Source organism: Hippopotamus amphibius, chromosome 7 (assembly GCF_030028045.1).
Source record: "Hippopotamus amphibius kiboko isolate mHipAmp2 chromosome 7, mHipAmp2.hap2, whole genome shotgun sequence".
NCBI classification, from domain to species: domain Eukaryota; kingdom Metazoa; phylum Chordata; class Mammalia; order Artiodactyla; family Hippopotamidae; genus Hippopotamus; species Hippopotamus amphibius.
In genome coordinates this window covers 73,666,143-73,693,943 of record NC_080192.1, presented here as the reverse complement: position 1 = coordinate 73,693,943, position 27,801 = coordinate 73,666,143, and the positions used below count along the sequence as shown (strand labels likewise).

Genomic DNA, 27,801 nt, shown 5'->3' with positions numbered 1-27,801 from the left:
TTACTTCCTGGACATTGTGGGGTTTGCATCTCACAGCTTGCAGGATCTTAGCTCTCCAACCAGGGATTGAACCTAGACCCTTGGCAGTGAAGGGGTCGAGTCCTAACCACTGGACTGCCGGGAAGTTCTCATTTCCTGGACAGTTTGAATATTATATTATGAGATCCTGGGTCTTGTTTAAATCCCAAAGAGAATGTTAATATTTTTGTTTTAGCAGTGAGTGTATCTTGGTTGTTTGGGCTGCAAGTTGCAACTCACCTTCTGTTCACTATGGTTTCAATGTCAGTTCAGTCCTTAAAGCTTTTGCAGGACTATTCTGTCCTGTCCCATGTGTGCACCCCACAGTGGCCAGTCTGGCACCTGCATTTTCATCTATTTGCTAGTTCAGTTCTGAGAGTGTTTTGTGTACTGATGAGTGTTAACATCAGTGTATGCACACCCGGGATTGAGCCCAGAAGTTCATCAACAATTTTATGGGGTTACTTTCCCAAGGCCCCGTCTCCATGACTTCCTTGATACTCTCTGGTTCCCTGGGCTCCCTTTCCCATCCTCCTTCCAGAATCTGGGGTTTATCTTGGTCTGCTGTATATGACTTCAGGGACAAGCAACTTGAGGACTAGGGAAAAAAAATTAAAATCATCAGCTGTTTAGTGGTACTTTAAATTTTGGTCCTCTTCCCCAGTCTGCCTACTATTATTTATTTTTCAGTTCCCCAAATAGTGTCTCCATTTACTCTGTCCTAGAATTATGACTACCTTCAGGATTATTGTGAGGACTAAATGAGGTGAATGTAAAATACCTTGCAGTGCCTGGCACATAGATGCTTAATAAATATTGGCTATTATGATTCTATGGGCAGAGATTTCATAGGGGCACATGGGCTTGAGAGTAAGGAAAACAGTAAAATCTTATTCTGATAATATGTTACAAAAAAGGGTGTAATTTGGGACACATTTAAAGAAACCAAGATAAGTGTAGAGAGGACTCTCTGATGGCCATAAGTTTAAGGAAGCTATATAAATGAGGAGTGTGGTGATGGGGGGAGGCGCTTGTCCAGGGATAAATGCAAAAGGGTAGCATTTAATAAATGTCAGGATGGTCAAATCCCACCGTAATGTGAGGCTTGACAGATAATCTGGGGAAGATTTAAATGGCTATTTTTCGCTACACTCAGAGTTTGAAGAGCCAGACACCTGGTCTGGGGAAGAAAGCTTTGATGTTAATAAATGCAAACAGAAAGCAGACATGCTTGTCTCCTAGAATGTTCCCATCTTCTTTCTGAATTGGGAGGAACACAGTGTGAGACATTTGAAACCACGGAGGACTAAAGAGATATCAGGAAACTATAAACGAGCAAATGTCCACAATTTTTTTAAAAAAAAAAGAAAAAGGAAAAATAGACGGAGGAAATTATAGAATTTACAAATCCAAGTTAAAAGGCTAGAAAAGAGTATTCAAGATAGTTTATGAGTGATTAGAAAAAGATGGTCAGTAGGAGCCTGTCTGTGTTCACTGTGGCTAGGTCTGCTAAAGTAACCATATTTCCTTCCTTAATCAGGTTGCTAGAAGGGGACATCTTGGGAAGTTAATGTATCTTGATTTTAGCCAACACTTTCCAGACTCTTAGGAAATCCTTATGTACAAGCTAAAGAAATATAAGTTAGATGATAGTCTACTAAATAGCTCTCAAGTACTTGAATGAAAAGATATAGACCTATCAGTTGGGTTCTATGATATGAAGACATAGATGAGACTTAGCAAATTTGTAAGTGACACAAACACTTGAGGCAACTGAGTCAATATTCATAGAGATTTTAGGGATTTGAGGTAGGTCATAGCAACAAGAGGATACTTTAAGAGAATAAATTTTAAATCATCCCTTTAGGGAAGTATATGTATGTATGAGTTGGTTGAAAATAGTTCATGGGAGAAAAGGCATATAGTAGGAGTGGCAAATGAGCAACCGTTTGATGTAAATGAAATGTGCATAATATTCCTTCACTCATTTCTTCAGAAAACATTATGTGACTGTCACAAATGCAAATTCCATCTTACTTTGCCTGTAAAAGTATAGAGTCCCAAACCAGGACAGTGGTGGTGCCGCTGACACCACAGTGATGAGAAAACATCTGGACACTGGGTTCAGTCTTGTGAGACACCTTGAAGGAGAGAATTAAGCATTTAGAAGAGGCCACCATGTCCAAGGTGGCACAGGACCTGGAAGCTGCGTTGTGAGAAAAGGACAGTCTGTGAAGGCTGATCCTCTGAAGAAAGAAAGACTAAGCAGAGGTGTGAAACTTATCATTAAACTTGTTAAAGGCCGTTATCTGAATACTTTCATACACTCTTGCTTTGTTCCTTAGGCAGCAAAAGTTACAGGATTAATAGCTATGAGGTGTAGGAAATTGGATGTCAGCCAGTCTCTTACAGTATACCGGCCTCTTTCCCAGACTCTAGGCATACAGAGATGAGCAGGACAAGATCCCTAACAATCCTTATTCATATTCCACGTAGACAAGGGGTTCAATATGCAATGGTTCTTCCAACAGTGGATTGGAGAATTGGATGCCTCTTAATGCACAGAGCTCCCACCTCTGAAACATAAAAGGAAACACGTTCGGGTTCCGTTTTAGGGCCTGAGGCTAGTCTGATGGTATCTGGACCTCCAGGTGGTGTTCTGGTAGCCACCAAGAACCAGGACACCCATTTCCCAGAACATGCAAAGAGGGTAGCCAAAGGAGAGTTCGAACTGTGTTCAGGGAGCAAAGCAAAGATTCAAAGCCAGAGAAGTGGCCCTGAGCATCAGATGCACAAGAGCCACAAAGTGTCAACAGGAAGACAAGTCAGGAGTTGACAGAAGGCCAGAGCAGATATAGTCAGGCAGCACAGTGTGACACTGGTTAAAGGCGGCTGTCTGGGGTGAAACCTGGGAATGGTGTCAGCAGTCGGGCCTGCGCGGGTTCTGTGGGACCAACTGGACATGAACTTGAGAAAGGACTGGACTAAGGCTGGAATACTACCTGTCAGGGGTGTTAGAGATGGTATTTGTGCCGGACATCCTCCATTTGTCTTTCCAATGCTACTCTCCGCCCTTCTCAACCCTGCCTGCTAGGAGCTCAGGAAATTGATCTGTGTAACTTGCATTGGAGGAATCCTTGCCCTCTGGATCCAGTTAGGTTCTGAGAACAAGAACCTCCAGCTAGAGATTGGCGATGGGGAGGACAATGAGATTGGGATATCCCTGCCCCGCCCCTCCACCCCCCCACCCCCCACCGCCTGCATTCTTGTGGGATCACCTCAGGGTTTCTGTCTTCCTTGGCTGAAGGTCTCAGCTCCCCTGAAGGAGTCCCTGTCGACACAGCTCTCTCTTCCAGAATGCAGCAGCCCTTCCCTGCTATCTTCCCTCCAAACCTGGAGGCGGTAACAACTGAACTTTGCTTCACAATAATGTGGAAAGGGGGAAACAGGTGGGAGTACAGATAAAACAAGATTGGCCATGAGTTGAAGGCTATCAAAGCTGGATGATATAGACATGAAAGTACCTTATACTGTTATCTCTACATTTGTATAACTTTGGAATTATTAAATATGAAATGCTAAATGAATAGTTAATTTAAAAGTTACTTGCTGGCTCTGTCGCGCAATGGATAGCGCATTGGACTTCTAAAAGTTACTTGCTGATTCAGGAAAACATCTATTATTGCTGGATGTCACTGATGTCATGAAGGAGGTCTGTGTGTAGGTTTCAGTGATAGGAAAAACATTGAGACAAAATGCAAACGAGGAATGCTGTTTTTATGAAAGTCTAATCAAACCATGTTCAGTGGAAAATATCAAGGTGATCGTATTCAGAATGTGCATTTAGAGTACCATTAAGTCCCCTACATACGAACGAGTTCCGTTCCGAAAGTGCATTTATGAGTCCCGTTTGTTCATAAGTCCAATAACGTTAGCCTAGGTACCCAACTAACACAATCGGCTGTGTTGTACTGTACTGTAACAGGTTTGTGATACTTTTCACACAAATAATACATTAAAAACAAACACACAAAATAAACATTTTTAATCTTACAGTACAGAACCTTGAAAAGTACAGTAGTGCAGTACAACAGCTGGCATACTGGGCTGGCATGGAGTGAACAGGCAAGAAGAGTTACTGACGGGAGGAGAGAGAGGAGGTGGGAGAGGGTAGAGCTGAAGGGTCATCGGCAATAGGAGACGGAGGGCGAGCTGCAGTTTCACTCCTGCCTGATGTTGATGGCACAGGCTCTGGTTCCTTGCTGGATTCAAATATCTCTACCCTCTTGTTTCCGGACATCCTGAGCTTGAAATAAAGATACTGTACTACTGTACTCTATACAGTACAGTAAAGTACACAAAAGCACAACCACTTGTAGAGGATGCATTCACGTGACAGTGTACACCAGACACGTGAAATAACTTGCACGTTTGCAGCTTTGAAAATTCGCAACTTGAAGGTTCATATGTAGGGGATTTATTGTATTCTTTCATGAATCTAGAAAGAAAGCAAATTGAGATATTACATTTATCTTTTAAAATATATTTTGGGTGGACTTCGCTTCTAAATAACCTGGGGTGGGGAAGAAGCAAGACTGGCTGTGAGTTAATATTTGTTGAACTGGGGGTGATGGAGGCATGGACGTTGGTTGTGCTTATTCTTTCTAATTTTATATATTCTTTAAATTTTCCATAGAATGGTTTCAAAAAATAGAACATATACTACATGTCCAAAATGTGACCATTTTACATTAAGGATGTGTCAACTTTTATAATTTTATGAAATGTAATACGATGCTGTATCTCATTCACCCTCTTAGATTCTCCATTTTCTAACATATTTTTCCATTTCTCTCCTTTTCCCCCACCCCTTAGTTTTGTCTGCTTTATGGAACCAAGCTGGTGTTTCAGGAGCGAACCTGGTATCTAGAACATAAATATTTGACTCCCCTGGCCAGCAAGAGAATCAGGTGTCAGGTAAGAAATCCCTGGGGTAAGGAAGAAACCCTTCGTGCATCAGCTGGCAGCTCTTTGCTTTCTTAGAAAACAGTCCTGCCAATCTTTTATCAGTTTCCACTCACAAGTTTTTGTGCCTCTGAGACTTCCCATACACGTTTTCATTGCCTCCTGTGATTGTATTACACTTTAGAGTTTAAGTGAATCAGGGAAATGATTCACTGTGTATGAACTTCTAGCATGTAAAGGAGAGGAAGAAGTCAAAAGTGTTGGAAAAAAAAAAAGGTATGAAGTGATTTTCATTTTTTTACTTCTTACCAAAACCTATTTTTGTCTGTGGTTGCAATGGGAATTCAGTGTGACAGCCACAGAATACCTGAAAATGAAGATAGAGCCAGTGAATCATCACCAAACTGCTGCTCTAGAAAAAGACTATCAAACAGCATAATCATCTATACAGCACATTTTCTGGGTACCTCCTCTCTTCCAGGCCCCCTGTTAGATGCTGAAACACAGACAGCTATATCCTCAGTCTCTGCAATCAAGGGAGCTCATTATAGCTGGGGACATGAAACTGCCTTTAAAAACACAAATCACAACATAAGGGGGCAGAGCTTTTCCATGAACTTGGCCACAAGAATAAGTTGAGAGTTCAGAGGACAAAGGTCACTTAGGAGTTAATGGTGTTCTTTGCTAGACCTTGAAGAAGGGGAAATTCAAAGTGGAGGTGGTGGTCCAGTTAGGAGGGAGAAATGCAGGTGAGCCTTCAGGCAGGGTTCGTGAAATGAGCAAAATCATAGAAATGAGAGTACTTAGGACAGACGTGTTAAGAAACAGTGAAAAGACCAGTTTGGTTGAAGTCTCAAGCAAGAGAAAAACCTGGAGAAGGCTGCTTGAGCAAGACTACAGTGGACTCAGAAGAACCTTGAAGAATCTTTTCCCTTTTCAGGAGGCAGTGATTATGTCAAAAAGCACGTATAAAGATGCTTCAGTTATCTATTGCTGTGTAACAGATGACCCCAAAACCTAGTGGCTTAAAACAACAACCATTTCTCATTTCTCATGATTCTGCCATCTGGACAGGGCTCCACTAGATGGTTCTTCTGCTCCACGTGGTGTCTGCTGGGGCTAAGTGCTCAAGATGTCCTAGATGTGTGGTAGTCATTGTTCTTGGAAAATGATTTGTAAGATTTATATGAAGGGTAAATTAAGGTATCTTCTTCCCCTTGCAAGGCATCTGAAGGGACTCTCAGCTTGACATCCACTCTAAACCAAATTTAAGGTTTGAGGTTTTCTGGAAGAATCACAGAGTTCAAATAAGGGCAGCGATTTCTTTACCCTCCCCCAGGGTTATAGCTCTTTGGCATCCAGCTTACTGTCTATTAAATTTCTTTCCTAGTAATGGCCTTGGTTTTGACTATTATCACTCCTTACCCAACCCCAACCACCATGAGGCTGTCAACGTGAAAATTCAGATTTGCTGGAAATGGCAAATACCTTCAAAGCAAATGCAATTTTCTTGCTTGTTTATTTCTCTTAGTTCCCATTTTCCCTTAATTTTTTGCATTGTTGTATTGTCAGATCATTGACGCTTTAAAGGTGTAAAAAAAAAGAAAACCTAGCCCTCTAATATCAGAAATAGAAAGTTCCTTCAATATTATCTCAATTGATCTCACAACAACTGAGTGATTTTCATTATTCTTTCACATGGATGAGGAACCTTAGACCCAATATGACATAGTATCTTGCCCAAAGTAATACAGGTAGCAAAAACCCATATCTTTCTGACTCTAAATATTTTCAGTTATTTTATTTGGATAGAAATCAGCATCCAGACAGTAAACAAAACAAAACAAAACAAAACAAAAAAACACACAGTGCCCAGTTGTTTGTTTCTAATATAATTTTCCAAAATAGGAACCAGGGTCCTTGGAGAAATGGTTGATTCTGGCTGGGGCAATGAATGTATAAGATGAACCTGGAACATCTTCTAGAGTCAGAAAGTCAGCAAGTGCTCAAAACAAAAACAAAAATACCCACAATTATGGGGGGTATGTCCAAGGGATGTGGGAAGGAGCTAACTGAAAGAGCTCCCAGGGGCCAAAGCTGGCACACTTAGAGCAGCAAAATAGAGAACGTCGTATTGGATTATAACCCAAAGTATAAAATAATTAAACACATGGGAATTCCCTGGTGGCCCATTGGTTAGGACGCCACGTTTCCACTTCAGGGGGCGCGGGTTCAATCCCTGGTCGGGGAACGAAGATCATGCATGCCTCGCCATGCGGCCAAAAAAGATAAATAAATAAAATTAAACACAAACCCATGATGATATAAGTAAATAAACAAATAAAATAAATGGAATAAAAGAGACAGGTGTTCCTTAAAGAAGAATTCCAAATGATATGTGTAGATACTCCCACCTTCAGGAGGTGAAACTTAATTTTCCTTCCCTTGAATGTGAGTTGAACTTAGTGACTTCCTTCTATTTTTAAGAGTAGACTATGGAAAGGGAAAAGAGTTACTTTATAGTGGGAAAGTCTGACAGATCCCACCTTAACTGTGTGATTAAGGTTAATATCACCAGTAATAAGTCCTGTTGATGATCTGGACCTCTGATATGATGTGATGAGAAGAACTCTTCACTCTTCCCAAAAACCCATAGCCTCAGTCCAATCATGAGAAAAAAATGTCAGAGAAAACCAAATTGAGGGATGGTCCACACAGTACCTGACTGGTACTCTTCAAACTATCAATCAATGAAAGACAAGGAAGGACTAAGAAGCCAACATGAACCAGAGGTGACCAAGGAGATGTGATGACTGAGTGCGGTGTGGTACCTGGATGGAGTCCTGGAACAGAAAAAGGACACTAGTAGAAAAACTGGTGATACCTGAATAAAGTCTATATTTATTAATATTAATGTACTGATATTGGCTTCTTAGTTCTGACAATGGGCCATAGCTGTGTAAGATGTCAACATAAGGAGAAACTGGGTGAAGGGCATATGGGAACTCTCTGTTGGAACTTTTCTGTAAATCTAAATATATTCTAAGGGAATTCCCTGGTGGTCCAGTGATTAGGACTCGAGGGATGGTGGGGGAGGGGGGAGTCGAGGGAGGGAGGGAATACAGGGATATGTGTATAAAAACAGATGATTGAACTTGGTATACCCCCCCCCCAAAAAAATAATAAATAAATACATTTGCACCTGAAAAAAAAAAAAAAACTCAGTATCAGGGAGTAGCAATTAGCCTGGGCTGATTCTAAATAATAAAACTTCAGAGTTCCCAGGAGTTATGCTGTAGTTCTAGTCTAATGATAATTAGTAATGCATATATTTATTCTTAAAAAAAAATCTCATTCCATTCTCATAAAGATCTTCAAGGTAAGTCAGGCTGATATAATCCCCATGCAATACATGAATAGAATAAGAAACAGAGAAGTTAAAGGGTTGCCCAAGATTCCAGCTAAGCGTAGAATCCAGAACTTCTAATCCCAGACAGAGGTGGACTAAGCAATGCAGCATCACGCATTTGTAGCCCCACTCGTCCCCCTGGCCACCACAGAGCACTTAAAAGACCTGAGTTCAAAAGCTTCAGAAAGGCCTGCCTGATGTCTCCGAGTGGGTAAGACCCATCCACACACCCCGAAAGAAGCCCAAGTGCCCACTGATTTAACTGAGGCTTGCAAGAGATAGGGATTTGGGTTGGGTTTTGTTTTCTTTCAAACTGCAAGTCAGTCTCCCAGGCCCCTCCTGGCTGTGATAACTAACTGCTTTCTTCTGTCTGGAGCTTCCGTGTTGACAGAGCTGGTCCACATTCATGATCCCGTGTAACCCCCGCAAGCACCTTTTGGTGTGAATAGCTGCTAATCCACTGTAGGGACGGGGAATCTGAGGCTGACTTCCGGCGGATGTAGTGGAAGGGAAAGATACTTCTGGACTCGGGTTCCCTGCTGTTCTAGCGATCCCAGGCCTGAATCATACGATGGGGTGGCTCCACCTTTGTGCCCTCATTGTGGGACTTTGGCTCAAACGCAGTCTAGTGGCAATGCCCCCGGGCTCCATCGTAACAAGGCCCCCAAGTAAAGGGTCTCTGTGCCCTTTTCCATTAAGTACTTTTTCAGGGGTATGTAGAAAACAATTGTGTGCTTTGTTCTTGGAAAATTTAGTGTCCAGGCATTATCCTATTTCAGTCTTCATTAAACTAGACATTTGTATTTATTTTGCTTTAGATAATTATCAGCATTAAGGAGGAACGATCAGCTGAGGCTCATTTTAAGGAGGCAAACCTTTCAAAATAACCTAACAGTGACCAGTTGTGTATCTCCACTAAAACCAACTTCACGTTCCTTAAAAAAAGACAAAACTAAACAAAAACTTCAGCTTTTAAAAATGATATGTTTCAATGGAAATGAATATTTGGCCTTGAGTCCTCTACCTTATTTTATACCAGCCCTTAAAGTCAACTAAGTTTTAGAGCTGGCTCGTTTTTCTTATTGGAGTGTTTGCTTCCTGAACTCCCAGGCACAGCTGTCCTGCTCTGTCTGTGGCCATCAGTATTGGAATGGTGACTCTTGGCGACATACGGAGAAGCGAGTACGTGTGAACGTGTGGTCAGCTCACACTAGGAAATCCACAGGGGAGGAAGCTTTTCAGTCTATGTAGGTCAAGAGAACCACAGCCCAGCTGTGGGTTGCAGATCAAAAAAGACCCTATTCAGCGTGGTGAAAATAATACTTAGCAAAATGTTGAATCAAGTTCTGTTTCCTGCCCTGAGCCCAGCTCACGGAACCACATGAGAGTGCAGGTTTTAAAGGACCTGCAGGGAAGTGAGGGAGGGCTGTGTAACCTAGCACAGCAGCAAGGAGGGCCACTCCTCTCCAGCTCCCAGAGGGCACGGGAGGCTGCCTGTAAGAGTAACCGTGTTAAAAACCAGAAACTCGTTCAGGAAGAGAGAAAATAAATACTGATCATGACCACGGCCAAGCAGTCATGCCATCTCCACAATATTTGATCACATTATACCCACAGCTGTTACTCCTTCACCCAGATGTTGCCTTGATGTCCTGATTGAGTCGTGACCAGCCAGTTCCTTCCTGAGGGCACTGTTTCTGTTGGAGCAGCAGATGACTGGCGCCTTTTCCCACCCAAGTCCTTCTCTCATGCCCCTAGACCAACAGTCTCCAACCTTTTTGGCACCAGGGACTGGTTTCATGGAAGGCAATTTTTCCATGGATGGGGGGGCGGGGGTGGTTTGGGGGGTAATACGAGTGATGCGGAGCGCTGGGGAGTGATGGGGAGCAGCAGGTAAATCTTTGCTCACTCGCCCACCCGCTGCTCACCTCCTGCTTGTGCAGCCCAGTTCTAACGGGCTGTGGACTGGCACCGGTCCACGGCCCAGGAGTTGGGGACTCTTGCTCTAGACTGACCATTTTCATTTTGGTGTGTTAGGTTGAAGCCCAGGTTCACCAGCACCAGCCCAAGTCCTGTTTTGTACCCTCAACAGCAAGTGGTCGCAGGGGTGGACCCAGCCCCTAATAGCCTTAGTCTGCCCCAGGGAAAGGAATCCTTCTTTTCCTCCCTGAGTGAGAACTGCCGGGAGACCCAGCTGCAGCAGGGGGGCCAGGGGGAGCCTGTTGATGGCAGGTGATCTTGGCTCTTCTGCTGTATCTGCTCAAGTCTAGAACAACCACTAAGATTTGAGTTTTAGTCTTAGTTTAGTCCATCGAATAGTTAAATCATTAAGGAGGAAAAACATTCAAGCCTGATGAGTGATGGGTCATTCAAGTATTGATAGTTCTGAGTCAGTGTGGCCACTAACACATCAATTTATTCTTAGGAACTGGGTTTGGAGTAAGAATGTGCAGAAGTGTGGCAGACACCAGACCCCAAAGCCAGGACGCTACTTAGCTCCTTTGAATTTAGAGGATGGATGACATTTACTATTTTGAACTAAGTGTACAATATAAATGCAGTCATTGCCCCGTGGCATAAGGACTTGGGGTGGAAGAAACATACAGGAAGAAAAACTTGGGGGAGAGTTCCAAGATGGAAAGATGGTGTTGATATATTAGCCCTTCTCCTTAAATTTTAACTTCAAGAGCACATACCCCATGCTCATACCCATGAGGTTTAGAAATGGTACACGTGCCCTTCACTTCCTACAAACGCAGTATTGGCTGTCTTCCATGCTGTGTTAAGTGTTTCTTTTTAAATGACCACTCAGATTCCCTATCCTTCTATTTCCCTTTCCCCAAACACCTGGATCAAGGCAGCTTAACAGATGTTCAGATACTGGAATCAAATGCAACACAAACTGAGGTTTTAGGCAAAGGACGTTGCAAACATTCGTTGGGTTGGGAAAGGGAGGTAGGGCTTCTCCATCCCTTGGCCTCACCTACTACCCACAGACTCTTGCTTTTTTTCGTAAGGAATTTGAGAAAAGGTCTCTGGTTCCCCCACCCCTGTCCCACCCACCCAGGAAGGTGCATCTGACTGGGTTACAAGCAAGTACTGAGGTTTTGAGAACGCTTGGCTGTGTCCTCCAAGCTGAGTGGAGAAGCTGGTGAGGGGTGGAACCACAAGCACCTCTTCCATCAGGGTGGGGAGGGACAGCTCTGGACAGTGGATCCTTGGTCAAGCAGCCAGGGGTGTAATTAAAATATCACAATGGAGTGGTCTTACAGGGAGTGCAATTGAGTCAAATTTTAAAATCCTCTTTGTTTTGAAAGCACCCGCAGAACTGGTTTTAGCTTCCTTTCACTATATAGGGCCCCTGTTCATCTCCAGGAGATGGCAGGAACCAAAATATGAGTGTATCCTGGTCCACCTTCTTTTCCCAGAGCCAGAAACTCTCAAATCAGAGAGACAAGAAAAGTATCAGTCCCAGCAGAGAGCCACTAAGAAAGGGGAAAACTCTCTTTTCCCTCCCTCTCTCCCCTTTACCTCTGTCCCAAGCCTGCTCTTCAGTGGCATAAAATACATTGTTGAACCTATAAATGCAGGCCATTCAACTGAGGTTAAGAAAATACAAGTGAGATGTGTTTCTTCAGTTTGGCTAGTAAAATGGACCCTGAGGTCACCACCCCTGCAATCCTGGTTCTGCGTGGCAGCCATCTGGTCGACCATCATGCGTTGCCTCACAGCACAGCCTTGTGTATCTGGGAGAGCCAGGCTCATTCTGTTTTGTTCATTTGAGGATAATTTGTTATAACGACAGGAGAGAGTAACTTGTTTTGCTGAGCTCCAGCCTCTGTGTTCTTCTGGCAGCTGCATGATCCTGGGCTCCTTGGGGCAGATGCTTGAAGTGCTGGGTAATTGGGGTCCTTCTCCGTGAGTCTTTGAGTTCATGCCCTCACTCCTGGATGCTCAGTGAGAATTTCCTATTGGGGAAATTTTCTAAGAGTAGCTGTGTTACACACACACAAAAAAGACCTTCCAGGAGGTGGAATTCAGCTGAGTCAAACAGACAGGGCAGATCCCAGTCACATTTAAGGACAAGGTGGGTTTTATTATGATTCCATAATAATAAAATTTAAATGAATTACTGACCTTGAAACAGAGATGATGCCTAGTACATCCACTTTGGCAGAAATTAATAGTTGAGCTAGAAATCAATATTCTTAATAAAATAAAATGAGTTTGTACTTTTTCTTTTCCACATGGTAAATTGTCCTTTTCCTTTGATTTTAGAGACTAGATACTGCTGTGTTATGTTCCACTTTTTCCTTCCTTTGGGGAACCCAAAGAACTTGGTACTCGGCAAACCACACAAAGACAGCTAGTAAGGATGGCCCCATTTTAAGGGACAGAGAAGGACAGGACTCGCTTGTAAGCACCCATAGGTCTATAGAAAACCAAAACTCCTCAGTCTCCTCCTTCCTTGGATGGCTGGTCATTCACATCGTAGATTATGGCCTTGAACCACCAGGCATCGTGTTCACCAAATTGGCTGCTGCTAAAACAAAGTAAGAAAAAATAGCCGGCTTAAATGGGTGACTTTTGGCAAGATCTCTGAGAATACATTTGTTCTGTTTCTTAATCTGGGTGAGGGTTACATGTGTGTGTTCGTTCTGTTATAATCCAGCAACCTGATATATACTTACTATCTGTGTCTCTGTATTATGCGCCATCTAAAAAGAATACACAGAAAAAAGAAAAAAGAATTCTCTACTGTGTTTATAAAATCCCTTTGTTAAAACCTAATCTGAGAGTCATCTGACTACAATCATGGGGGGTTCATTTTTTAATTGAACTTTTTATTTGGAGAGAATCATAGGTTCACATGCAGTTGTAAGAAATAACACACAGAGATTTCACATCCCTTTACCTAGTCTTCCGCAGTGGTATCATCTGCAGAACTATAGTACAACATCACACCCAGGATTCTGACATTGATACAGTGCAGATACAGAGTGTTTTCTTCACCGACAAGGGCTCCTCATGTGATGCTTTTATAGCCACACCCTCTTCCCTTCCCCCACCTCTCCTTTAATCCTTAGCAACTACTAATCTGTTCTCCATCTCTGTAATTTTATCATTTCAAGAATGTTGTATAAAGGGGATCACATACTATTAAACTTTTGGGGATTGGTTCTTTCCACTCAGCATAATCTTCTGGAGAGTCATCCAGGTTGTTGCACGTATCCTTGGTTTGTCTCTGTTTAGTGCTACATAATACTCCATGTATGAGTGCATCACAGTGAATGTTTAGCCATTCACTCATTGAAGGACATTGGAGTTTTTCCTAGTATTTGACTAAAAGGAATAAAGCTGTTATAAGTATTTGTGAATTTAAGTTTTAATTTCTCTAGAGTAAATGTCCAGGAAGGCTATTTTTGGATGGTAGAGTGGGTGCATGTTGATGTTTTCTAAGAACCTGCCAAACTGTTTTTCAGAGTGACTGTAACATTTTACATTCCCAAGGCAATGTAGGAGTGATCCAGTCTCTTCATATCCTCAACAGCGTTTACTGGTGTCACTATTTTCTATTTAGCCACTTGGATATGTGTATAGTAATATTTCATTGTGGTTTCAATTTGCATTTTCTTAATGGCTAATGATGTTGAACATCTTTTCACGTTTGTGTGCCATCTATATATCCTCTGGTGAAATATATGTTCACGTCTTTTGCCCCTGTTTTTTTAACTGTTGAGTTTTAAACATTTTTATATATTCTAGATACTTGTTCTTTGTCAGATACATAGTTTACAGATATTTTCTCCCAGTCTGTGGCTTGTTCTTTTGTCCTCTTAAAATCATCTTTTACAGAATCAAAGTTGTTAATTTTGATGAAGTCCAGTTTATCAGTTTTTCCTTTTTATAGATTTTGGTGACAAGTCTCAGAACTTTTCACTTATGTCCAGGTCCTGCAGATTTTATCCTATAGTTTGTTTTTTTCTGAAAGTTTCAAACTTCTACATTTTAAATTTAAGTCCATGATCCATTTTGAGTTAATTTTTGTATAAGGTAGAAGACATAGATTGAGACTTTTTTTTTTTTTTTGGCTTATGTATGTCCAGTTTCCTTAACAGCAGTTTGTTGAAAGGTTATCTTTTCTCTATTGAGTTGCTTTAACACCTTTGTCTAAAATCAGTTGGACATATTTGTGTCATTCTATTTCTGCATTCTCCATTTTGATCCAAGGATCTATGTACCTATTTCTCTGCCAATAACACATAGTCAGTCTTGACTATGTTAGTTACATAAACTTGAAATATGGTAGGTTGATTCCTCCCACTTTATTCCTTTTCAAAATTGTTTTACCTATTCTAATTCTTTTCCTTTCCATGTAAATATTAGAATAATTTTGTCTATATCTACAAAAAAATCTTTCTGGGATTTTGGCAGGAATTATGTTAAACCTATATATTGATTTTTGGAGAAATGACATCAATACTACACTGAATCTTCTAATCTATGAATATGGTGTGTTTCTCCATTTATGTATAGATTAGATGTCTTTTGATTTCTTTCATCAGCATATTGTAGTTTTCAGCATACAAGACCTGTACATGTTTTCTTAGACTTACACCTAATTATTTACTTTTTTTTTTGAGTGATTGTAAATGGTATTGCATATTTGATTTCAAGTGTCCACATGTCCATTGCCAGCATATGGAAATACAGCTGATTCTTTAGATGTTGACTTTATATTCTACAACCTTTCTGAACTTACATATTAATTCTGGGAGTGCTTGTAGATCCCTGGAATTTTCTGTACAGACAAACATGTCATCTGAAAACAGTGACATGGTTTCACTGGATATCGGATTCTGGGTTGAGAGTTCTTTTCTTTCAGCACCTGAAAGCATTTCTGGCCTTCATGGTTTCTAATGAGAATCTGCTGTCATTAAGATTGTTTTTTCCATTATGAATAAAGCATCATTTCTCTTTCTCTCTGCTTTCAAGAGATTTTTTTTTTTTTGTCTTTAGTTTTCAGAAGTTTAACAATGATATGCTATGATGTGGATTTCTTTGAATATATCCTGGTTGAGTTTCAGTCAACTTTTTGAATTTGTTGGTTTATGTCTTTTGCCAAAATTGGGAGTTCCCATCATTTCATTAAGTATTTTTCAGCCCTGCCCTCTTTCTTTTCTCTTCTTTTCTCTCAAGAACTCTGATGACATTGAAGTTAGATCTTTTATTAAAACCACACAGGACCCTTAGCCTCTGCTCATCTTTTTTCAGTCTATTTTCTTTCCATTATTCAGATTCAGTAATTTCTATCATTCTATCTTCCAGTTCACTAATTTATTTCCTCTGTCTCTTCCATTCTGGTGTTGAGACTATCCACTGAATTTTTATTTTGGTCATTGCATTTCCTTTTCTTTTTTAAATTGAGGTATAGTTGATTTACAATATTATATTAGTTTCAGGTATATGACATAGTGATTCAGTATTTTTATAATTTACTCAATTTAAAGTTATTATAAAATAATGGCTATATTTCCCTGTGCTGTACACTGTATGCTGATGCTTATTTATTTTATACATAGTAGTCTGTGTCTGTTAATCCCATGTCCCTAACTCTCCCCTACCTTCTTCCCACTCCCTACTGGTAAACACTGATTCATTCTCTATATCTGTGAATCTGTTTCTATTTTGTTACATACATTCGTTTTATTTTTAGATTCCACATACAAGTGATAACATAGAATATTTGTCTTTCTCTGTCTGACTTGTTTCACTAAGCATAATACTCTCTAGGCCCATCCATGTTGTCACAAATGGCAGATTTTTATTCTTTTTTTTATGGCTGAGTAGTATTCCATTGTATATATATATATCACTTCTTCTTTATCCATTCATCTGTTGATGGGCACTTAGGTTGCGTCCATATCTTGTCTATTATAAATAATGCTGCTATGAACATTGAGGTACATGAACCTTTTCAAATTAGTGTTTTTGTTTTCTTCAGATATATACCCAGCGGTGGAATTGCTGGATCCTATGATAGTTCTACTTTTAGTTTTTTGAGAAACCTCTATACTGTTTTCCATAGTTGCTGCATTAATTTGCAATTCCACCAACATTGTACTGAGGTTACGTTTTCACCACATCCTCACCAACATTTATTATTCGTAGACTTTTTGATGATAGTCATTTTGACAGGTGTGAGGTGATATCTCATTGTGGTTTTGATTTGCATTTCTCTGATGAGTAGTGATGTTGAGCATATTTTCATGGGCTTGTTGACCATATGTATATCTTCTCTGGAAAAATGTCCATTCAGGTCTTAAGCCCATTTTTAAATTAGGTTCTTTTTTTGATAATTGAGTTGTATAGGCTGTTTATATATGTCGGATATTAAACCATTATCAGTCATATCATTTGCAAATATTTTCTCCCATTCAGTAGGTTGTTTTTTTGTTTCGTTGATGTGCAAAAGCTCCTAGTTTTATTAGGTCTCATTTGTTTATTTTTGCTTTTATTTATTTTGCCTTGGGAGACAGATCCAAAAAGATATTGCTATGATTTGTGTCAAAGAGTATTCTGCCTCTGTTCTATTTGAGAAGTTTTGCAGTTTCAGGCCTTACATTTAGGTGTTTTTGTATATGATGTGAGGAAATCCTCTAATTTCATTCTTTTACATGTAGCTGTCCAGTTTTCCCAGCATCACTTATTGAAGAGACTGTCTTTACTCCATTTTATATTCTTACCTTCTTTGTCATAGTTTAGTTGACCATAAGTGTGTGGGTTTATTTTTGGACTCTGTATTATATTCCCTAGGTCTGTCTGTTTTGTGCCAGTACCATGCTGTTTTGATTACTGTAGCTTTGTAGTATAGTCTGAAGTCAGGGAGCATGATACCTCCAGATTTGCTTTTTCTACCCCCTCAAGATTGCTTTGGCAATTTGGGGTCTTTTGTGGACTGATACAAATTTTAGGATTATTCATTTTAGTTCAGTGAAAGTTTTCATAAGTATTTTGATAGGGATTGCATTAAATCTGTAGACTGCTTTGAGTAGTATGGACATTTTAACAATATTGATTCTTCCAATCCAAGAACGTGGGATATCTTTCCATTTCTTTTTATCATTTTCTATTTCCTTCATCAATGTTTTATACTTTTCAGAGTATATGTCTTTCACCCCCTTGGTTAAGTTTATTCCCCAGTATCTTATTCTTTTTGATGTGATTGTAAATGTGACTGTTTCCTTAATTTCTCTTTCTGATATTAGTGTATAGAAAAGCATCTTGTATCCTGAACTTTGCTGAATTCATTTATTAGTTCTAATAGTTTTTTGGTGGAGACTTAAGATTTTCTAGGTATAGTTTTATGTCGTCTTCAAATGATTACAGTTTTACTTGTTCCCTTCCAGTTTGAATGCCTTTATTTCTTTTTCTTGTCTGATTGCTGTGACTGAGATTTCTAATGCTATGTTAAATAGAAGTGTCAGGAGTGGCCATCCTTGTCTTGTTCCTGACTTTAGAGGAAAAGCTTTTTGCTTTTCACCATTGAGTATGATGTTAGCTGTGCGTTTGTCAAAAATGGCATTATTATGCTGAGATATATTCTTTCTATACCAACTTTGATGAGAATTTTTGTCATGAATGAATGTTGAATTTTGTCAAATGCTTTTTCTGCATCTGTTGAAGTGATCATGTGATTTTTCTCCTTCCTTTTGTTAACGTGGCTATCACATTAATTGACATGCAAATATTGAACTATCCTTGTATCCCTGAAATAAATCCCACTTGATTGTGGTGTATTGTCCTTTTTATATATTGTTGAATTTGATTTGCTAATATTTTGTTGAGGATTTTTGCATCTATATTCATAGATATTGGCCTATAATTTTTTTGTAGTCTCTGTCTGGTTTTTGTATCAGTGTAATGGTGGCCTCATAGAATGAATTTGAGTGTATTTCATCCTTTTCAATTTTTTGTAATGGTTTGGGGATAGGTATCTCTTTTTTATGTGTTTGTTAGAATTCCCTTGTGAAACCATCTTGCCCTGGACTTTTGTTTGCTGCAGTTTTTTTTTTTTTTTTTTTTTTTTTTTATTACAAATTCAACATCACTACTAGTGATTGGTCTGTTCAGATTGTTTGTTTCTTTGTGATTCAGTCTTGGAAGGTTGTATGTTTCTAGAAATTTGTCCACTTCTTCTAGGTTGTCCAATTTTGTGGCATATAACTGTTCATAGTATTCTCTTATATTTTTCTGTGTGTTTGTGGTATCAGTTGTTATTTTCTCCTCTGTCATTTCTTATTTTGTTTATTTGGGTTCTCTCTCTTTTCTTCTCGATGAGCCTGGCTAAAGGTTTATCTTTTCAAAGAATCAGCTCTTGGTTTCATTGATCTTTTCTTTAATTTTTTTGTCTCTATTTTATTTATTTTCTCTCTGATATTTATATCTTTATTATTTCCTTCCTTCTGCTGATTTTGGGCTTTGTTTGTTCTTCTTTTTCTATTTCTTGGTGAGATTGTTTTTTTCCATTTGTTTTAAGCATGGTCTTATTTGCTTATTGAGGCATTTTTATGATGGCATCTTTAAAATCTTTGTCTGATAAGTCTAACATTTCTGTAATCTCAGTGTTGGCATCTATTGATTGTCTTTTTCACTCAGTTTGACTTCTGATTGAAATCTGGACATTTTGAGTATTATGTAATGAGAATTTGGATCTTATTTAAATATTTACTTTTAGCTGGATTCTTCTGACTGTGCTCCAGTGTGATAAAGGCACACCACCTCATTACTGCCTTATAGGGATAGAAGTCCATATTCTCTGTTCAGCCTCTGCTGATATCCAAGTTGGGGGGGAGGGTGTCCTTGTTACCTCTGGGTTTCAGTTATCAGCTTGGTGAGGAGGGGTAGGAGAGCCTCATTGTTGCTCCCCACATGGCCTCCAATGACACTCACATTGTCTTTGCTACCACCATGGGATGGTTAAGTCGACTCTCGCTAGGCCTCCTCTGACAGCATCCTGTCTAGAAGAAGAGGGAATGCCTTGCTACTTCCAGGTGGAGGTGGAAATCCGGGTTCCCCATGTGGACTCCATTGTCACCATGGGGGGTGCACCTCATTACAGTCTGATGAGGGTGGAAGTTACTAAGCAGCCCACTCAGCCTTGAGAGACAAGGGTGGTGGGAGCCACAGTTTTTCTATGGTGTTTGGCTGGAGTAGATCTGTTATTGTCTAAAAGTTTTCTGTCTTTCCTGGCCCTTTGGAAGAAAGATCAGGCTTTTGTTGAGATTTTTATCTGCATCTGTTGATATTCCTGGGTTGCCAGTTTCTTTAGCTCTGAATGTGGGATGTATGAGGTCAAAAGAAAACCCAGGGAATTCACCACTGTGTCATTCCTGAGGTTCCAAAGTCCTTAGACAGTTGGTCTTCTCTTCACCTTTCATAGTCTTCCTTATGTTTGTTTTATTTCTAATGTTCAGGGTTTTTCATTGTGCTTAGTGGGAGAGTAGGGAAAAGTAAATCCATCCTCCAGAAGTGAGCTTTGACTATAATTTTTGAGGAGAAAAAATGATATCTTGATTTGATGTGTGCTGAGTTCATTTGACCCCAGATCAGTGGTCCCCTGGAACTTCCGCTTGTTGAGTCCCTTTCCAATTGAGCCATCGACAGTCCCCCTGTTCTCATGCTAAAGAGTCTGCCTGCAGCTGTTACATCCAATGACAATACTTGACTTTACTTGGAGGATCCTTTTCAGTCCTTGCTGGCCTGAGAACCTGATTTGCCGATTCCTGATTGCCATAAGCCCAAGTAGGGAATCTACCTAGGAAAATAGTTGACCTTTCTATGGCAAAACGAGGGAAACAAAATATATTGAGTTTTTCATAATGGAAAATAATTTTTCATTTAAAATTATTAAAGTTATCATTTAAATAAAATAATAATGGTAGGTAGTACTTGGGGGTTTTTTTTATAAATTTATTTATTTATTTAATTTATTTATTGGCTGCTTCAGGTCTTTATTGCTGCACATGGGCTTTCTCTAGTTGCTGCGAGCGGGGGCTACTCTGCATTGCAGTGCACAGGCTCCTCATTGTAGTGGCTTCTCTTGTTGTGGAGCATGGGCCCTAGGCACATGGGCTTCAATAGTTGTGGCACAAGGGCTCAGTAGTTGTGTCTCACGGGCTCTAGAGCATAGGCTCAATAGTTGTGGTGCACGGGCTTAGTTGCTCTGTGGCATGTGGAATCTTCCCAGGACAGGGCTCGAACCCATGTCCCCTGCATTGGCAGGCAGATTCTTTACCACTGCGCCACCTAGGAAGTCCAGTATTCTTATTTTTTAATCCTTACTTGACAAAGCAAAATTGTTGGCAATCACATGTTGGTTCTTGTCAAACTGCTTTTCCTCTTAAAAAAATTGAGGTCTATTTTATATACATTGAAATGCAAAAATTGTAATGGTACAGTTCAGTGAGTTTTGATAAATGAAATGGTAGATTGCATAATACACACCCCATCCATCATCTAAGAAAATTCTCTTAGCCTCTTTTCTATCAATCTCTTTCCTTCACTCCCAAGGTTCTGTCTTTGTCACCACTGCTCAGTTTGCCTGCTCTGGAGTTTCATAGAAATGGAAGCAGATAAACTGAATCTTTTGCCCAGCATGATGTTTATGAGATGTTCAGTAGTTCATTCTTTCCTTTTTTTTTTTTTTTCTCTGCGTAGTGTTTCATTGTATAGATCTCTGCTGAACTCTCCTAACTCCTCACCTTCTCAAAGCTGATTTCTCTAGGACTGCTCTGAGTCCACTTCCTGCAAACTGACTCCAGAAATTGGGCTGGTTACCTCCAGCTGAACTCAGCTGCCTCATTCCACAGGTATTACGGTATAATGTCCTGTTTATACTCACCTGTGGGAAGAAAAAATTACTGATGATTTAAGACCTTACTTTTAAATTTTCTCTGCATTAAAGGAGTTTGTGCTGAAAAAATTGTTTATTCTCTTGTTGATGGACATTTTGGATGTCATGGATTGGTACTTTTATGAATAAGATTATCAGGATCATTTTTGTACACTTTTTGGACATACGTTTTCATTTCTTTTGGTAAATACTTAGGAGTGGGATTAATGGATAATATAGTAGGTGTATATTTAACTGTCTAAGAAACTATCATAAACAGTTCTCCAAAAGTTGTTGTACCATTTACAACTTCACTAGCAATGTATAAGAGTTTCATTGTTCCACATCCTAACTGACATTTTGGTGTGGTCAACCTTTTTAATTTAGCTATTCCAGTGGGTCTGTAGTAGTATGTCATTGTGCATTAATTTTTATTTTCCTGATAATTAATGGTTTGGGGCACCCTTTTGAGTGTTTGTTTTTCATGTGCCTTCTTTTGTGAAGTATCTGTTTAAATCTTCTGCCCGTTTAAAACTGTGTAGTGTTGTTATTTTTTGAAAATACTCAGTTTTAAGGGTTTGTCATACGTTCTGAACACAGGTACTTGGGTTTTTCCTAGTCTGTAGCTTATTTATTCATTTTCTTAACAGTATCTTTTGAAAAGATGAGGTTTTAAAATTTGATGAAATAAACTTTTTAACTCCAAATTTTTTTGTTAGTGCTCTTGGGTTTTTATCTAAGAAATCTTTGCCTCACCCAAGGTTGCAAAGATATTTTCTTATGCTTTCTTCTCAAAGCTATATGACTTTTACATTTAGGTCTATGTTCTATATCAAATTAATTTCTGAGTATAATATGAGGTAGGGGTTGAGGCTCACTGTTTTTCATATAGCTATCCAGGTGTTCAAGCACCACATTAAAAAGATTGTCCTCTGCCCATTAAAATATTTAAGCTTCTTTATCAAGAATAAATTGACCATGTAAGTGTGGGTTTATTTCTAGTCTATTCTATTCCATTCATGTACTTATCTACTATTTTGCCAGTTCTATTTTGATTTTTGTATTAAATCTTACACCGGAGAATATAAGTCCTCCAGATTTTTTTATTCCTTTTCAAAATTGTTTTGGCTTGTCTGAGAAATGTGTATTTCCAAATGTATTTTATTATTAGCTTATACATTTCCTGGGGAATAAAAGGGGCAACTGTGATTTTGATTGTGATTGCATTAAATCTATGTATCAGTTTGCAGAGAATTGATATTTTAACAATTTATGAACATGGTATATTTCTCCATTTATTTAATTCCCCCAACAGTGTTTTGTAATTTTCAGTAATAGAGTTCTTGAACATATTTAATTAAATTTATCCCAAAGTTTTTAAAATGAGTTTTAAAGCTCTTGCCAATGGTATATTTTAATTTTTCATTTTCTACATGTATATTACATATATGTTCCATATTTAGTACACACACAATTTGTGTACATTGACTTGTACAATAAGCTCACTAAAATCACTTACTAGTTCAAGAAGTTTGTAAATTCTCTGAGATTCTCTAAGTACTCAATAATGTCATCTGAGACTAAAGCATTTTACTTCTTTCTTACCAATCTGCATTTTTAAAATGTATTTATCCTGCCTTGTTGCATTGGCTGAGACCTAACGGTTGGGTCTCAGCCAATGCGATGTTAAAAGGAAATATTGAAATGAGGCATCCTTGCTTTTTTTTCTCAGTCTTAGGGGAAAAGCATTCTGTATTTTGGTGTTAATTGTGAGTTTTTCATAGCTGTCCTTTATCAGATTGAAGAAGCTGCCTTTTATTCCTATTTTATTTTGAGTTTCTATCTTGAATATTTTGTAATTTTATCAAAAGCTTTTTCTGAATCAATTGTTTTCTGCATATTGATCATATGATTTTTCTCCTTTATTCTATTAGTGTAATGAATTACATGATTTTTTAATGTTAAACCAATCTTGCCTCTTTGGAATGAATCTCACTTGGCCGTGATGCTTGTCCATTTTATATGTAGATGATTTGACATGTGAATATTTTGTTAAGGATTTTTGTTTCTATGTTCATAAGAGATATTGGTCTTTAATTTTTTCTTGTTATGATCTTGTTAGGTTTTGGCATCAGGGTATGCTGGCTTCATAAAAGGAAAAAACAATGTTACTTTACTGTCTATTTTTTTAAAGAGATTTTGTATAAAATTGTAGATCAGTTTTATCTGGTGTTATATCCTCTGAGAATAAAGAAAATTCGGAAGGAATTCTTTGTACTGAGAGTCTATGGCAATAGATCTCCCAGTTTTTGCTCAACTTAAAATTTTAAATTTCATCATTTTTAAAGGACAATTTCACTAGATATTGAATTTTAGATTAATTTATTATCCTGTTGTCTTCTTTCTTTCCTTGTGTCTGATGAGAATTCAGCTATCATTCTTATCATTTTTCCCACACATAAGATTAACTTTTCTCTGACTAAGCTTACAATTTTTTTCTTACCTTTCACTTTAAGCAATTTTACTGTGATGGATCAATACCTAAGTATGGGGTTTTTTGGTTTTGTTTTGTTTTAAAATTTATCTATTTGGTGTTCATTGTACTTCTTGAATATGTGAAGGATGTTTTATATCAAATTTGGAAAATATCATTATGTCTTCTAGAATTTTCTCATTCTCTCTAATGTCTGGGATTCCAATTGCATACATGTTAGGTTGCTAATATAATCCCACAGGGTACTAATGTTCCCTTCTTTTTTTTCCTTTTTCTCTCTGCCTCACTTAGAATAATAGTGACCTGTTTCCAAGTGTACTAATCTTTTTCTGCAATGTTCATTCTGCTATTAAACCCATCAGTGAATGGGTTTGTTTCATTTTACAGTATTTTCAATATTTAAATAAAGTATTTCATTTCATTTTTAAATCGTCCTTTTTTTCAGTTCTAAAATTTTCTTGTCATCCTTTTTTAGAGGTTACATTTGTCTCATGAAGTATCCATTTCAATCCATTATATCCATTTCTTCTTATGAATTCTTGAAAACACTTATAAGGATGATTTTAAAAACTGTGTCTGCTAATTCTAATAACTGCTCACCTATAAGTCTGCTTTTACCAACTGTGCTTTCTCTAGATTTTGGGTTATATTTTCCTGCTTCTTTGCAGATCTTGTATCTTCTTATTATATTCTGGACACAGTGTATAACAGATTTTATTTTCTTTTGTTAATTTCCTTTTCTTTTGTCTGGTGGTTAGGGTGGGGGCTGATCATTAGGATTCCAGAGTCTAGCTGAGCAGGGGCTGCTTTAATTAGCCCAACCTACCCCCACTCCTATAGTGCCTTTTTGGTCTTGTCAACAGTTGAGTTGGCAGGATGTTGGAAGACAGTCTTAGAAATCTTTGATTCAACTTTGGGTTCAACTTCTGGTTGTTACCATGGGAGCTAAATTCTCTTGAATCTTTTTACATCTTAACTAGAAGTCCTCCCAAATTGCTTTTGAAATCATTTGGTTGATAAAATTCAAAATTCTAGGACCCATGGACACAGAATTTCTCCATAATAACTTTGGACTCTTACCGTATGTTTAGTTCTGGCAGTTTGTGGAGCTTCTTCTTCTTGAAAAAAAAATAGTTTAACTGAAAATTATTCCTTCTTGGGTATGTTCACATTTCTTTGAGTCTGTGCTTGCAAGGCTGAACGATCAGCTGATTAAAATGCCATAATCTCGTGTATGAAAATGTGTGAAGCTAATAGTGAAGTTTTATTTTAACCACCTAATTTAATATTCTTTCTCGGTTCATGTAAATGCCTTTGTAGAAAATGCTACCAAGGGCGGCATTGTGGTTACTTTAATTCCATTGCCAATACTTTTATATGGTTTCCTGTATTCTAAAGGGAAGGCTATATGCACTTGTCTTCTTTTTAAACTTTTCCTCTTATGAATCAGTAGCAGTATGAATAAATGTCAGAAGTTCTTATTAAGTGGTTAAAGTTGATACCTCTTTCTCAGCATTCTTGTTTTAGGTGATGATGATTAAGCAGACTTTGTATTAGAAAATGCCAAAGTTATGAAGAAATTGTTTTTTTATTACTGAGTAAAGAACACACAATAATAATAATATTTATAAATACTCACTCTGTGCCAAACTCACATGATCCTAACATTTTAAAGATAAGGAAGTCATAACATCAGGATTCAAAGTCCCACTCCTTTACTGAAATGGGCTTTGTAGTAATACTTAGAAAAGAACGGAATTGTGTACTCTTTGGTCAGGAAACATTGCAGTAGGAAGAACACTTTGAAAGTAAATTTGTCTCACCTCAAAATAAACTCCCTAGGTAGGCTAAATGAAGGCATTTTTATTGTTGTTTGGTAAGGAAGGCAATTTTCTCTATTCTAACATTTCAGACTGTGCTAAATATTTTTATCAAATGAAGACGTAATCAGCGTAAAATATAATTACTCTTGATTCAGAGAACATCTTAAGCTGGAGTCGTGATTATTTAACAGGACCACAGAATTTCATTTCATGCTAATGAAACTTGGCCATAGCAACCATGAGAATGTATGTGTTCTTAGGACCAACAAGCTGAGGTCTGGCCCCGCCTTGAGGAGCTCGCCAGTGGTCAGAGCTCCCCTTTCCCGTGGCGGTTGAGTAAATTGACAGAGTTAGAAGCACAGCACGCAGTGTGCAATTATGCCCCATGTAAAGGTTTCAGGTATGTTTTCTTTATGTTGACCACTAGCTTGGCATTAGGGGCTCAAAGGGCAAATTAGCTGTTACAGACCTACCATTCTGACCCTTAAGAGAACATTTGTCTACAGGGACAGGCAATTCTTCAAGAGAGTTGAGTGGATGGGAGAGAAGTAAGATTGCTGCCTCTATGCATTCGCCAAGTTTGGAAGTCTTCACAAGAAGTGGTACCAGCTACAGGGAAATTACTTGATTGAGGTGATTTTCACTCATGACTGTTTGACACTCAGTCTGTTGCTCTTTGAAGGGACCTGAATTGTGTTTGGTGACTTAAGGCGTGGACCAGAGGAGCAGGAAGGCCTGTGCAGAAGGAGAACCCTTAGAGTGAATGGCCCTCCTGCCACAGGTAGAAAATCTGTTGTTTCTTGAAGACCCTTGTTTGTATCTGAGCCTCATTGCTTGTTTTCCGGAGAGTTGAAGCCTTGTCCTTCTTGGGAAGAGCATCAGGCTGGCCCTTTCAACATGGTGGATGGCCCTGAAGCCAGTGTCCTCAGCACCTTCCTTCAGTGGCAACATCCGAGAGCCTTCCTGGATCACACATTACTGTCCTAAGTCCTCTTGGGGAACCTGAGCCAGTGTGGCTGGTCAGATCCATGCTTTCCACATTGGGTACACGTGGAGCATTGATTCTGACTTGGAGAGAAGAGCACAGGTCACAGGTTTGCTACAGTGGTGGAGGCATTTCCTCAGTGCAACACTCCGTACCCTCCAGAGACCAGAAACAGTGAGGCCCTGGGGCAAAGATGGAGGCAGAATGGAAGATGTGGAAGCAGAAAGCTCTGGATGAAAACCCTAGTTGTCCCAGTAATGAGGTATGTGACTTGGAACAAAATCCTAAATTTTTTAAGCCTTGGTTTACTCATCTGTAAAATGGGCTGGTGCATGACAGAGTTGTTGTGAGGACTGAAGGAGGCAGTTAATATAAAGATTTCATCTGTAACTTGGCACACAGTAGGCATTAAATGGCAGTCCTGGGGAGCAGAGTGCAGAAAACCTGGGTCACATATGTGAAAGGCCGCCGCGTGATGTTGTTATAAAGATACTGGAGGTGCAAGATGCTACCAATCAAGGCAGCCGAGTGGCTCCCTCTGTACCTTTATGTGCTTGGCCATCTGGGATGGGGTGTGGAAATTACAGACACTACATGGGAGAGGTAAATCCTTGGCAAAGGCTGGGGGTACCAATCTATGACATGTCCACTGAGGACTAGGATTGAACAACACAAGCATGGAGTAGCAGGGGAGGCTAAAGGCAGGCAAAGGTGGCCAGAGACACCTGGCAGAATCTCAGTTATACATCACAGCAGCAGCAAAGGCGTAAATGACAGTCCCAAGCAATATGGAAATCTCACCTCACCAATCGCTTCAACCTTATTCCCTCATCCCATCTTTTACATTAAAAAATATCTGTTGATTAATGGTTTTAAGTTTCCCCTTCTTTGAAGGTTTCTGGCTCAATATCTAGTTAAGCCAAAATCAAGTCAATTGAAAAAGAAGGGGCAGAAAATTAGGTGAATAGCCACCCAATATCCAACAATGCCTTAGAAAATAAAGGCTGGCTGCATAGAGATTCCTTTTGAAAAGTATGTGTAATTGCTATCTTATAGCAAGTGGATTTGTGGTTTGCTTTGGTAAGGTTGAAAATTTCCATTTCTGTGCTTTAACCAGCTACAGTGATTGGTACCAAGAAGGATACTCTTGCAAATCACCTTTAGGACACACACGCTTGATGTCATTTCACACATGAGGAAACAGGTCGGGGA

At 39.1% G+C, this 27,801-nt stretch overlaps 1 protein-coding gene across 1 annotated transcript in view; it reads left to right on the top strand.

The window, feature by feature from the left end:
- LOC130857635 (acyl-coenzyme A oxidase-like protein) overlaps window positions 1–27,801 on the top strand; it is a 58,744-nt gene that overhangs the window by 22,909 nt on the left and 8,034 nt on the right. Inside the window, exon 3 of the mRNA XM_057743363.1 lies at window positions 4,894–4,995. Within this exon, the coding sequence (XP_057599346.1) occupies window positions 4,894–4,995 (102 nt within the window). The remainder of the gene's footprint in view (window positions 1–4,893; window positions 4,996–27,801) is intronic.